The sequence below is a fragment of the Periplaneta americana genome, chromosome 7 (assembly GCF_040183065.1).
Source record: "Periplaneta americana isolate PAMFEO1 chromosome 7, P.americana_PAMFEO1_priV1, whole genome shotgun sequence".
Lineage (NCBI taxonomy): Eukaryota > Metazoa > Arthropoda > Insecta > Blattodea > Blattidae > Periplaneta > Periplaneta americana.
Genome location: NC_091123.1, coordinates 125,754,345 through 125,769,755, shown reverse-complemented (window position 1 = coordinate 125,769,755; position 15,411 = coordinate 125,754,345). Strand labels below are relative to the sequence as shown.

General features: G+C 36.8%; 1 protein-coding gene across 1 annotated transcript in view; it reads right to left on the bottom strand.

Moving 5' to 3' along the window:
* The window catches only part of LOC138703431 (5'-3' exonuclease PLD3-like), a 270,911-nt gene that overhangs the window by 187,195 nt on the left and 68,305 nt on the right, over positions 1-15,411 (bottom strand). The window contains exon 2 of the mRNA XM_069831285.1: positions 85-487. Coding sequence (XP_069687386.1) covers positions 85-396 — 312 coding nt within the window. The 5' untranslated portion in view covers positions 397-487. The remainder of the gene's footprint in view (positions 1-84; positions 488-15,411) is intronic.

Here is a 15,411-nt window from a genome sequence, read left to right as displayed (position 1 = left end):
TACATTTTAAAGTCTATATCCGATTATCCTGACTTTCTTTTAATTATCATATTAGCCCTACTTGACTCTGCTTGTTTAACTGACCTTCAGTTTGGGAGGTTTACTTTTCTCCGCCGGCTTGACTCTAGCCGACGAGTGGGGGATGAGCATGACCAGCTGCTGCGGGTCCTGGCTGGACGTCCCACTGCTGGTGGTTGCCACTTCGACCAGACTCGTGAGACAGTCCCCTGTCTTTTCTTCCTCGGTGATATTGTTGTTGTGCACCAGAATGTGCCACGCCTGCGATCCGATCTGCCATAGACCGTCCTGTATATTTCTCGCTCCTTGTTCATTGTCCTCGGGATCATGTTGTTTGTGTTTCCCCAGTCCGATGAGCCCAGTCCATAAGAAAGCCATTTAACTAGCTTTGAAGGTAAACTAGGCGATGGTTTCATTCTTTGTTGTTTCTTCAGAATTGTTGATTGATACTTTAGAGTCCATTAATTACCTGAAAAAGGAGAAATAAACATATCAGTCAACATTAATATCATTACCACCATCAATATCACTTCTAGATTGTTACAAGTAGTGTGGTTTCTTAGGCTGTCACTAGTATGGATGAAAAACATTGCATACAATAGTTGTTTTTTATTTAATGAAGCTTTTATTGAGGTTATTCAGTGTCTAAATTTAACATGGGCGAGAAATGGTAGATAAATTTACTTGTATTATAATTGACAACATTATCAAAAGTGTTTGAGCAAGTTAGGTGTAACAGATTATATCATTATTTGGAGTCAAAGAATATACTAGTTTTGGAGCAATTTGGATTTAGGAAACAAAAATCGACAGAGAATGCAACTTTCAGGTTCCTGGATGAAGTAAATAATTTCTAAATTCGAATTTATTTTAGAAGACTATTTTCTGATTTGGCTAAAAGATTTGACTTTGTATATGACATTTTGTTTGAAAAAATAAGCGAAGTATAAATATAAAACCTTAAGTTGGTTTACTTCTTATTTATCAAAAGTAAAGACACTCAAAATTTCAGAAGATCATTTACTTATCAAATAGAAAACAGAAAATGGATATAAATAGTTATTCACTCATAGTATATAAATATGAAATATGGAGTTCCTCAGGGATCAGTTTTGGGTTAATTATTGTTTCTAGTTAATGATTTTAGTATCAACCACAAATGATTTATTGCAGGTAACCTTATTTGTGGATTATACAAACGTCATTATTTCAAGTAAAAAATACTATCTCTTGGGCGTAATCTAATTTAGTACACATAATAGTACTCAGTTTTTCTGCACTGACTGAGCTCAAGGAATCTATAAGCACAAAGTTTCTTGGCTTGGAATTGGATAATTAATTGAACTGTAAAACACCTATTATAAACTGATATAATATGTTACTCCTAAATTGAGATCTGCCTGTTATGCACTAAGGGGTTAGGTACAGCTTACAGCAGTAAACTCTGCCCTTTTCTATATGAAAAAAAATATTTTTGCAATTTAAAAAGACTTATTTACATATTTTTAAAAATTCAGTTCACTGTGCAGACATGAAGCGTTTCCCACATACTGTAACTCAAAAACTATCCAACATTCTGTGATGAAATTTTTTGTGTATATTTATGTATGTCATATCTACAATATGATGCAAGATCACTTCTCTGCCTTTCATAGATTGTCTGATAAAAATAAATTTATTTAAAAATGGTCAAATGTCTGTATTTTTTCTAACACAAAATAAAAAAAATATTATTTATTAAGGAATGTAGTTGAAAGAACATGATATTGTAAACACGAGTTTCAGCAATAAAATAAAAGAGAGAGAACATGAAAAAGTTAACAATTTTATGAGTTATGAGGGAGAAGCTTTATCACTGCACAGTGAACTGCCAACATTTTGAGTTTTGCAAAAGTATATATAAATAATCTTTTTTGAATCGTAAACATATTTTTTTCATATAGCAGACGGACAGTAGTTTCCACATACCAATTTTCATTATTGTATACCATACAGTAATGGAGGGAAAAATGTTGAATATTTACAACAATTTTACTACTGTAAGCTGTACCTAACCCCTTAAGACACTTATCTTCCATTGGCGATATAAACACCCTTAAAATATCACATTTTGCACACTTTCATTCTATAATTAAATATGGATCAATGATCTGGGTCAATTCATGTGAAGCTAAAGATGATTTTGTTTTACAAAATAAAGCTATGAGGATAAGACAGGTGCGTATAAAAGGACATCGTGTAAAAACCCAAACTATACTTCTTGTTGAATTGTTTAATTTGTGCATTCAAGTTAAGTCTTAAAGGTCTGAGACCGTAGGCGACGACTCCGTGGGCGCTGCGGATCTCAAACAACCGAAGGATATATTTATTGGGTGCTCAGTGCTCAGCACCCATTGGATTTTTTGTGCTGAAAATAATTTCGATTTAGAGTTTTATTTTCCTGCCTCAGTGGGCTAAAAAAATTGAATTGAATTGAAAGGGGAGAATTGGGAGGAGAAATTTTAAAAGGTACGCAAAACGCGTCCTTGCAAAGGTATCGGTGCTGTAAGAAACTAAATATGTGAGCTCCAAGCCGGTTGGCCACTTGTCTCACTCCGGGTTACGTTGCTCCACTAAAGGAGCTCTAGAAAATTTTGAAGGGGAAAACCGAAAATGGACGTAACCTCTTAGGTACCACATACGCGAGGGGACGGAAATGTGATCAAAGTGATCACAGGACGGGACGAGGAAGAAATGGCTGGTGTAAATCTGCACATTGAGATGAACTGTGTCATATCGCAGTGCAGGAAGAGTCGAGAAGTCTCGTTTGTTTGCCGTTAGGATGGCAGGTGTTATCTTGCACATTGAAAGGGGCTTTGCCATTTCGCAGTGCAAGTGGAGTCGTGAAGACTCTGTCATCTGTTATTCGATGACAAGGCAGGTGAAGGCCGTCAGAAGAAACGCCGTGAATTCTGAATCTGCAAATTGAAAGGTTCCCTGTCCTTTCGCATTGCGACTAAATGAGTGACCTCGCATATTTAATAGGAAATTTATAGGTTCTGAACTAGGGCATTACGTCGTTTGTTAGAAAAGGGGGAATATATGGGGAAGGGCATATAGGTCCGTGGCCCATTTCTTTTAGGGCTCATCCCGACATTTGTCTTACCCTTAGGAAAACCACTGAAAAAATAATTTACATCGGTCATATAATGTGGGCTTTACAGGATGCATTTTTATAAGTTTACGATAGATTGAATTCTTTATCCTCGCAATGTATGGTAACATTCATTATTAATTCAGTATTTAATTGCATATTTGCTTTTATGCATAATTATATGTTCTATACACGCAGAGTCTCGAATACAAGTAAATGAAATAGAAATTCCTCCTCAAACTATAGCTTAAGATAATATAGCCTACTGAATCTCTTAAAATATCCACAGTTTAAAATATACGACGTTAATTGAAGTTAGCCTACTGAATCTCTTGAAAATTCACAACTTAAAAGGATGTTAATTGAATTTATCCTATTGAATCTCTTAAAATGTCCACAATTTAAAATCTGCGACGTTAATTTGGTTTTAGCCTACTGAATCTCTTAAAATGTCCACAATTTAAAATCTGCGACGTTAATTTGGTTTTAGCCTATTGGATCTCTTAAAATGTCCACAATTTAAAATTTGCAATGTTAATTTGTTTTAGCCTACATAATCTCTTAAAATGTTCACAATTTAAAATATGCGACGTTGATTTGCTTCTAGCCTACTGAATCTCTTAAAATGTCCACAATTTAAAATATGCGACGCTAATTTGCTTCTAGTCTGCTGAATCTTTTAAAATGTCCACAATTTCAAATGTGCGACGTTAATTTGCTTCTAGCCTACTGAATCTCTTGAAATGTCCACAATTTAAAATGTGCGACGTTAATTTGCTTCTAGGCTACTGAATCTCTTAAAACGTCCACAATTTAAAATATGCGACGTTAATTTGCTTTTAGGCTACTGAATGTCTTAAAATGTCCATAATTTAAAATATGCGACGTTAATTTGCTTCTAGGCTACTGAATGTTTTAAAATGTCCACAATTTAAAATATGCGACGTTAATTTTCTTTTAGGCTATTGAGTGTCTTAAAATGTTCACAATTTAAAATACGCGACGTTAATTTGCGTTTAGGTTACTGAATCTCTTAAAATGTCCACAATTTAAAATATGCGACATTAATTTGCTTTTAGGCTACTGAATCTCTTAAAATATTCACAATTTAAAATATGCGACGTTGATTTGCTTTCACTAAATTATGTCAGTGCCCAAATGTGAGCACCCATACAAAAAATTAAAACTCGGCGCCTATGTTGAAGACATCAAATGTGTCGGTAGAAACGGATGTGGTAAATGTGTATGTAAACTAGACTTGTTCTATTTGTGCACTCATCCAAGTTTCCACATGTCAGGGACAGGGTTATTCTTGTTAGAACATACAGTAAAAAAACTATTATTCCATATTTGTTACAACGGTTGTGGGCGTCGTTAATACTTTGATCGATTTTTACTTGATTCTATCACAAGTATCCAACCTATGTTCCCGTAAAGCATTTAGGTCTCTAGAGTGTATAATTATAGGCTACTGTATCATATCGCATTATTGTTCTTGCTCTATTTTGTGATTTTCCTTTAAACGTAAATTATAACAATTATTACGCCGCCAGCATGGCTCAGTCGGTGGCGCGTTTGCTTGCTGATCCTGAGCTGCGCTCGGCTTGACTTCGAATCCGTTCTGTCCCTCGCCTTCGAGTCGTGGTCTAAGGGTATCATGCATAGGACTCTAGGACTCCCTTACGGAAGCTCACTGGTTCGTATCCTCATGGAGAAGGAATTATTTATGAAATTTCGATCAGTGTATAGGATTGGTACCCACCTAGCATAGTGATGAATTTGGGGAGCTGCTATATGTAGTTAAATCCAATTACGAGAACTGCTTGGGGGATCATCGTGCTAACCACGCGATACCTCTTTTATGGTTGGATGATCGTTCACCTCTGCTAGGCTGCCAGCAGCCGGTTTGTTTTATAAATTCTAGCTTTCAGCTTTTTTGAGAGTAGACTGGATAACAAAAGCTTCTAAACTGAATAATAACAGGCGTTTCCCATATTTATTCCGCGTTTAATTTCCTCCCGAGTATCATTTATATTTGTTATTGTTGCTCAGAGATATTTGAATTTTTCCACCTCTTCGAAGGGTAAATCTCCAATTTTTATAGGCTATTTCCATTTCGTAAAATATTCTGATCACGAGACATAATCATATAAGCTAGTTTGTCTTTTCGAGATTTACTTCCAAACTTATCTCTTTACGTGCTTCATATAAAAGGGTCTGTTTCCAAATTAAGAAAATACATTTTTGGCAGTAATTACAAATTTTAACTTTTTTATATAAAAGATAATTACCTCTTCAATTCCTATTACTTTCCTCTATATTTTTTATGTATAATTCATACATTTTATCTCTCCACACTCGCATGTGTGCAGGTGCGCTGTGCACTGTGCACTGTGCACTGTGCACTGTGCACTGCCGCGTCCCCTCTAAATCCGCGAGCGTGAAAAGATAAAATGTATGCACTATATTAGGACTACTCGTATTACTTTTATTTTCATTAGACTTTTGTGATGTTAGTATACATTTTTCAGTTCTTTGTATCACATTATTCATGTGGGAGCTCTCTAATGAAGTGAGTTTTTGAGAATGATACATTAAATTAAAAGACACCTCAGTTTTAGATAAAAGTCAGGAATGCAAGAATAATTGATTTTTACAATCATGTCTAACGTATATCACGAAGTCGTCTCTCGAGAACGATACAATATGAATAAGACAAGGAAGGTATCTAAAACTGCTAATAGAAAATTAAGACCGAAACGAATCAACCAATGGTTCATATCCATGTATCGTAATATAATGGTGGTGATGATGATTATGATATTGAACTCCATTAGAAATGATATATTTATGTCCGTTTGTGAGGTTTGATCACAACCCTATTTACCGCCGTATCGACTTCACTGAAAGGTTAGCCTTAAATATGATATGATCTCTATAGATATGTTAATAGGGTAAGCATTGACGCTATGTGAAAAAGCCGAGCTAGCAATGCATGCGAACGTTGGTACCTGTATACGCAGGTCGTCATTGACCTCATTATTGGGGTTCGTAGTCACGTATATGTCTGTATTTTGTGCTTATCTTCATCTATTTAATCACGCAAATACAACCGGCTAATGCTACAGAAACCTCTTCAATACAGGCTCATTAAGACACTCGTGGAAGACATTGTGGGCACTGTGAAAATTAATGGAGATATTTGTTCCCAACTTACAATACTGAAAGAAAGACCAACTAAATGAATTGTTATTAGGATGGATTATGTTATGTTATCGTCTACAAAACAGCTTACAAATATTAGTATCTTCAAAATTAAACTCGTTACTCCTTACTCGTAATATTGGTTAATTTATTATTATAATAATAAAATGGATCATTTCAGAGAGTTTGGTAATACTTCCAAAAAGGGCTGTCCCGGCTGTCGAACACAAGCGCCAATTCATGGGACGAAATGTTGCAAAAGCGCCAATGTCCGTATTAAAAAGTGCTAACATAATTACACTCAAAGTGAAACACATATATATGTATATACAAAAAGATAAAGATATCCCCGTAACATGCCATGAAGGCACTTGAGGGGCATGGAGGTAGAGCCCCATGCTTTCCATGACCTCGGCACTAGAATGAAGTGGTGTGGTCGGCACCACGCTCTGACCGCCTTTTACAGCCGGGAAAGACCCAGTACTTAATTTTATAGGAGGCTGAGTGAACCTCGGGGCCGTTCTGATAGTTTGGTAACGAGAAAAAAAATCCTGTGACCACCTGGGATCGAACCTCGGACCTTCAAGTTCTCAGCCAGCTGCTCTACCAACTGAGCTACCCGGCCGCCATATACATATATATAAATTTGGCAATATCTGAGAGAATAGTCTAATTCTATTCACACATTGATTAGTATGATAATTCATCCATTCATAATTTTTATTCTCAAGGAGAGATCTTTCATGCCGCCTTCCTCATAGTCTCCGTACATGATTCATATAATTTCTTAGGGTGATATGCATAGACATTTCGTAGCCCGCGCTACGAGCGTGCTAAACTAGCCCCGGCTATCGACTGATTACTTGTACAGAATTCATATCATATCATATCGCTAACACTGGTTTATGAATACGAAAAACATTAGTTCGCTGGTCATCCACCGGAAGCCCGCGCTAAGAATGTCTATGAATATGGCCCTTAATGTCTACTTCTTCCCTGAACTTTTCTCCCATTCACAATTCCTTCCAGTGCATCCTTCAGTAAGCGGTTTCTTCTCACCCAGTGACCTAACCAATTCCTTTTCCTCTTTCTGATCAGTTTCAGCATCGTTCTTTCTTCACCCACTCTTTCCAGTCACACGCTTTATTCTTCTCCATATCCACATTTCAAATGCTTCTAGTCGCTTCTCTTCACGTCGTCGTATTGTCCATGTTTCTGCCCCATACAATACCACACTCCACACAAAGCACTTTAGTTCTTTTTCCAGAGGTCCGACAAGATGCTCCTTTTCTATTAAAAGCTTCCTTTTCCATTGCTATCCTCCTTTTGACTTCCTGGCAGCAGCTCATGTTGCTACATACAGGACACACCAAGTATTTGAAGCTGTCCACTTGCTCTACTGCCTCATTTAAAATTCGCACATTGACCTTTTTACTGTTCTTCCAATAACCATGATTTTTGTCTTGTTTGCATTTATCTTCATCAATACTGCTCACAGCATGTTTGCAGTTTTTCTTGGGGAAGATAAATGCGGTAGCTTCCCGTTACTTTCCGCACACTGCTCTCTTTTTTGTAACTTAAAAAGTCACAGGGGGTCCCAGCTTGGAGGTGAGGATAATTGATTTGACTAATTAGGCTCTCCGGACTTCACCGAAATACACCGCAAGAGTTAAATATCAGTTCTATCAGGGTTTTTGACCCATCAGAGACCGGGAAATCTCAATTAGGCTAGATCATGATCTAAAATTAAAACTATTGTACTCACACATTCTTTACCGTTGCAGAAAAGAATTTGAACATAGATAAAAGTTTCATTTGCTAAAATATAGATTTCCTCATTGAAGAAATATTTTATTGTAAATTAGTTTGAGTTATTAACATATCAGCATAAACATACAGAGATTGCTCGCGTTTATTAGATAGAACATAATTATATTTTTCAATAATGATTACATTACATGAAGTGATTTCCTGTGAATATATAATGGCTGTCGAATTCAACGAAGTCTTTTCTATCGCATTTAATTCCAGTCGTATTGACTTGCCGATTTTCTCATTAACTGACCCTCGGCTTTACGCTTACAGCTATTTCGCAAAACATGGCTGTACAGTACCTATACGTTTATTCATGTAGGCTACATGATTTCCTGACTCGCTTAAAATATCTGTGATTTTATCGTTAATTAAAAATATACTTGTGCAAACTTTATAAATACACCTCCATGATATTTCGCCATTGTCCATTATAAGCCTACGTATTTTTCGATAATTGTAATTTTTTCGCACTATGCAAGGCACAACTTTTTAACTGTGTTACGGAATCTTTCTTAGGGATGATTTCATGTATCCTTATTGTGTTTACGTTGACGCTTCAGTTACGCCAGGTATGGGCACAATGTTCCCGCGCGGACACTATACACCAGAGGTCTCCAAAAAGCGTATCGTCATTCGTGCTCTCGATGCTGCCCGCCGAACACAGTGTGTTGTAGGCTAGAGAAGGGGAATAGACTCGTACCTCAACAGATGGAAGCGATCAGTGGGGGATCGCGGCAACGGTCTCCTTATGTTTACAAATAATAACATCAAAAGAATAAGAAATATCATACGTTTGTATATTATTTTGACATACTATGAAGCTGGAGCGCCGTCTGTTGCTATTGACACAAGCCACTGTAAATTCAACCTCTTCTGTTCTATGGTGCCTTTAGTGTCTAGAAAAGATCTTCTCCAGTTGTATTTTGTAATTACATCTAGAAGACATTCAGACACAGTACAATGTTCATTAACTCCTCAGATGAAAATGGCTAGGTGAGCTTTGTCATTTCTATCTGTGCTTTCGTCCAATCCAAGTGAGTAAGCTACAAACTGGTTAATTGTGGTTTCGACTTCAGATTAAATTATATTTACAATCTTGAAATTCCTTCTCTGAACTGTAATCGGAAACAATTTAATTTTCTTAAACTTTGACTTTGTTCTGGACACAGTATTTTAGTAACGTCCTGTATGCACGAATTTACAAATGATGCTTCTGTAAAGGACTTCATTGATTTTCCAATATTCCAAGTTAGAACGTAGCTAGCAAGAAGCTTTTTTTTTTTGTTTAAGACTGAGGACACGTGTATGATTTGTGTTTGTATTTTCTTGTTTTATATTTATCAAGATATTTGTAGGCCTACGCATTTCACCCAAATGTTTGTCAAGCGGAACTGAGTGTAAACGTATTCTAATATACTGATTATTATGTATAACCAACAATTATACAGATAGCCCCAAAATAAATTATTTTCACATGTCCAACATGCCTGTAATTGTATGATATTCTTTGTGAAGCGTTGAGTATTGTCGTCGCATGTTGAATTTTAATACACCCTTAATAATTTTCGAACAAATTACGCATTTCACATTCTCCCCACTAACACAAAAACATTTCTCTTCCTTTCATCCTTGAATGTACTACGTGCATGATTAAAAATCAATGTGAAACGGTCGAACACTCCGACCAACACAATGATAATGGCAGTCCGCCACTGCTCTTCGTTTGCGTTTAAACATTGAGTACAGTACAGGTGGAGATGGGTGAGGCGGAGCGCGCTCATAGGTTTCGTTTTAATTTTCAAAAAACATGGGAACAAGACCATTTGGATATTATGAATGAAGGTAAAATTCAATGTCTCAACTGTTCTGTTGAGATTTATATAACACATTATGATATCAGACGGCACTTCGATCTTGAACATAAAAAGGATTTTAGCGAACATAAACTTAAAGGTAAAAGTTTAAACAGGGTTTTTAAAAATGGTTATTAATAAAATACTTGTTACATGCGATAAAGCAATGTGCTATTTTAATGTAATTTGTTGTCAAGGTTGAAATAGTGAGAAAGTTTTGAAGAATCTACAACAATAATTTGTTAATGGAAAAGTCAACCCACAATCACCAGTTGAAAATGCAGTCCGATCAATTTGTCGCATTTCAAACACATAGGCGAGCCAAGTCTCCTAAGTTATGTAGGCCTAATTTCGCAACTAAGATGCTGGCAATCTTTGAATCCACTTATGTCAGCGAACATTTTTTTTTGTAAAATGAATCTGGTGCGCGTACACATCTAACGCCCTGTTATCTCGTAACTGTTTTAAGTTTATGTAGTGATAATAGTAGCCTATTCATCCTAATATAGACAGACTCGTCCTGACCAAACAATATAGGCGACATGAATCTTATAAGTGATTATTTATAACGAGTCCTAAAACATAGTGAGCATATGAATGCTTATGTTACATATCTGACTTGATCTGAAATGTTAATGTAATGGCATGCTGCATTAGTTTTGTGTAACCCTAAGCGGAAGATAAGCGAAATTCCGAAATATTATAGAAGGAGTGAACTGAATCACATTTTCCTCCCTTCCGTTATGCCCATTCCTGCGTTCCGTCCACGGAACTTGGTGATTGTCTCTAATTAGCTATACTGTGTTATCTCAGCAGTTGCCGTGTGCCGTGCTAAACACACGACCAGTGGAGTCCGCAATGTTTATCTGTTTAGTGTTGATCCAGAATATATCCTATCCTACACTGCACTGTTTGTAAGTTGGTACTTGGTATTATTTTAGTCGGTTAATTATTTAACAACGCTGTATCAAGTACTAGATTACTTGACATCGTTGACATTGGTGTTAATGAGATGATATTTGACGAGATGAGCTCGTGGATTCACCATACATTACTGATAATAACTTTGTAGTTGAGGAAAACTTCAAAAGGAAAAGGCAACCTGATAATTTCCGAACTGGAGAACGAACCCACGTCTGAGTACAGATCAGGATCAGCAGGCAAACACGCCTACCAACTGAGTTACGCCGTAGCTATATGTAAATCGGTATTAGAGGAAGTGAAACTAGACAAAATAAATATAATAAATAAGTAGAAAAAATGAGTTATTGATGCTCTCTTTTCAGAAACAATTTTTTACTTGGTCATTTAACGACGCTGTATCAACTAATAGATAATTTAGAGTCGATGGGATTGATGATAGTGAGATAATATTTGGCGAGATGAGACCGAGGATTCGCCATAGATTACCTGACATTCGACTTACGGTTGAAGAAAACTTCGGAAAAAACCCAGCCATGCTATCAGCCCAAGCGGGAATCGAACCCATCCTCGAGCGCAACTCCGGATCGGCAGGCAAGCGTCTCAGCCGACCCAGCTACGCTGGTGGCTTGAAACAAAATTGAAAGGGACACGATTAATTATTGCATTTTTTTTGTTTTTTGTTTTGTTTTGTTTTTTTTTTTTTTTGAAAGCATAAAAATAACCTGAACTCTGAATATTGATAGCCCCTACGAGTAAAATGAGTTCGGCTTATTTACTTTATTTCCATAGTTATTATTTCTGTCGTTTATTTGTTACCATAAATAATCTGAAACGATGTAGCATATCTTAAAAATATAAGTTATATATAAATAAAAACTGACGATGCTGCATGCGTTGTGGTCTAAGGTATCATGCCTAGGACTCTAGGACTCCCTTACGGAATGCTCACTGGTTCGTATCCTCATGGAGAAGGAATCTTTCACGAAATTTCGATCAGTGTATGGGATCGGTGCCCACCTAGCATCGTGATGAATTTGGGGATCTGCTATAGGTAGTTAAATCCAGTTACGAGAACAGCTTGGGGGGGATCATCGTGCTAACCACACGATACCTCTTTTCTGGTTGGATGATCGTTCACCTCTGCTGAGGCAAGAGGACGTAAGGGCTGGTCGTCTTGTTAATTTGGAATGCTTGTGAGAATAATAAAATTGCCTTTTGCATTTTCTGTGTGTTTTATGTGAATTTCAGTACCTACTAAGTAAATTTGATTGTTTTGTTCCAAACTGTTTTCCTTTATTTAAAAAAGGCATATATTTAATTCGAGTTATTCATCTAACATTAACATTAGCGAAAATTCCTTTTAAATTTCTTTACATTTACATAATCATATTTTTGGAGGAATCTAGATAATTCAGTTGTAGTGTGACTGGATTTCGATTGGAAGGATACACATTTGGTTTTGGTCGGCGATGAAAAAACTGCCACTCTACAATTTGTATACTGTACCTCTTCTAAGATCCACTCATTCATCATTCTATGAATTGAGTGTCGGAGGATCTTTTTTCTAGGAGGTAGGCTACATCACAAATAAAGCATGTTGCTGACCACAGAATTAGTTCTATAGAATATCTGCTTACTGTTTTATATGAGCTTTTAATAGTATATTGTAACTTTTATTTCAAACAAGAATAATCACTTTCTATAAATGAATGTAAATACTCCCGTCAACAATGGGATTTCCACTCCACACAGCAACACAGTATTCGTTATTGCACTCCACAGACGACAATGACAATTCATTTGGATTATTGAGAACAACAATGTACTACTAATCTTAACTAATGTTCACAAAGCACTATTTACAACACAAAACTGTCAGTTCTCAGTTCACAGTTCGTTTGCCTTGGCTAGTTCTTCTAGCTCAGTCACTCGAGTTCACAGAATATCGAACCCAGGACTTGCAAGAGTCAGTCCTCTGAACTTCGTACTCAGGTCCCCCAACTGCGGTCCACTGCACTCGAACCAAGGGCTCCGGATACGCCGCACTGGCCAGGACGCTCCCAACAGTTGCGGACACACTCAAGTCGAACTCCGGTTTCGAAGCTGGCTTCACTACTACACAGGACTGGCTGGCTTGCTGACCAAGAACTAGCAACGACTGCTGTCAGCTCACTTGCGTCTCCTATTTATCACTAGACCATAGTTTCGAGAGAGTACCATGCTGGAAAATTCTACAGATGCCGAGAAGATGGCGCCTCTCGACTTCTCTGGATTTCTCCCCTCAGTCACCAGCTGCTTTACTTTACCCCTCTCCCTTCGTCATGTCCGCGCCGCCTCCTCGCGTCCCCTCTCCTGCCGGACGCGCACGAAGTTCCTCGAAGCGCCGAGAATATTCGGCCTGCCGTCACAATATTATGCAACGAGCCTATAATTGTATTAATTAAGACTTAAGTATGTTTAAGAAACGAGCGTAAGCGAGTTTCATAATTTTCATATGAGCGTCTTAAGTACCATTATACGTAAGATGCATACCGACTGTTTTTGTTCACCTATAATTAAATGTCTAAGTTTTGAGTTTTTTTAATATCTTACCTTGTTACTTCAGTGATAATGAAATGATGAAGATGTATGTATTTTCGGCGTGTTCACGACTATTGCAACAGATGGCACGAGTGTGAGTGTCTTTTCAGTACGTTCCCGAGTAGTGCAACAGATGACAGGCGTGTACGCTATATTTATTGATTTTTTACAGGGCTTGGTATGGAGATTTTAACCTCAAAGCAACACATGAAATGAATTTAATTTTGTTAGAATATTGTAATTAACATGAACAGAATTAATTTTATTTTAAATGCGTGTTGTTGATTGTGCAGTTTGTGCTATTTATCTGGGTAATGGCTCCTAGTGGAATGTTTGAAGTTGGGTTAATGTTTATTTGAGTGATTCGATCAATGCCACTTTCAAAATTCGTGCCTGCCCTTTTGGATGGTGCTCTCAAGGCTTGCGGGATATTGCGGCTATGATATTAATCAATATCGCATATGCTTAGTTGGAAATCGATAGTTGCAATAACATAATGAAAAGCCGTACTTTAATGTATTACGTTACATGTAGGCCTAATGAACGTATGGTCGAGAAAAAAAGTGTGACGTGTGTTGCTTTGCTTTTACTTATTTAATAACTTTTCGATGAACTTTATTGTAACTGTTAAGTGGCATAAAGAAACCAAATACCCGAAAAATTTCTGATCATTTTAAAAATACCAAGAACATAAGAATATGAAATTCATCCATATATACTAAAAAACTTATTGTTTCATGTGACTTATTTAAATACATTTTACAGAATAATTCTATCCCGTCACAATGTAGCTTCTCTTTCTTAGGCGCTACAACAGCATATACACACAACGTTTTGGTTTTGTCTGGACCAACTCTGAACTGTTACTTAGCAGACTTCCCTGACCATGTGGTCAACAAAATGCGGTGACGTCAGAATACTATATGACAAATAAATGGAACGAAGCGCACGCGCTTTCCACTGAGCCATAGCGACGGACCAGTCATAATTCATTCATACATACACAAACAAAAATAAAAAACTATGTTTAGAATAATATCGATTGCTTTAGTTTTGTTAAAATTATATGCCACAAACATAAAATGAATAATATTATTTTTCCGACCACAGTTTGCCTTAATTACATTATAAATTTGTAACTTCGTTTTTTGTTGACTGTGTTGCTACACAAAACTTCTAATGTAAACGCATTAAAACTTCTTGCTTTATACTTTCACCTTTTATTAATTTTCTAGCGTGGACATCAATCCAATGCGATGGAGGTAGTTATTATGGAGCCTATATATGGCTTCTATATTTCATAGTTTCGCCGCTAATGGTCAGTGGATCGAAGAAACGCGGATTGCCTCAAAATGGAGAGAGATGGAATACAACACTGCTATGACATTTGACATTAATCTATTTTGAGACAGACAACCGATTCAGAATTAGAAAGCTCTGGTGTTGTTTGATATATTATTAGGGCGGTCTTTCATGAAAACACTTAAAAATAGGTGTCTTGTACATGACACATGTACGTATCACGTGTTTCGTAGCAATCCAGATGTTTATCACTTTACATGACAGACTTCCGTTCGCAGCTACCAATACATGCAGAACTAAAATAATGTAGGTACTGTACACCCAAATGAGAGGGGAAATAATTTAATTATCAGCATTACACAAAATATATTTTTATCTTAAGAATACGTACTTACAAATGACTTTTAGAGAACCCGCAGGTTCATTGCCATCCTCATATAAGCCCGCAACGGTCTATATCCCGAGCAAGATTAATCCAGTCCCTACCATCATATCCCAACTCCCTCAAATCTATTTTAATATTATCCTCCCATCTACATCTTGGCCTCTCCAAAGGTCTTCTTCCTTCATGTCTTCCAACTA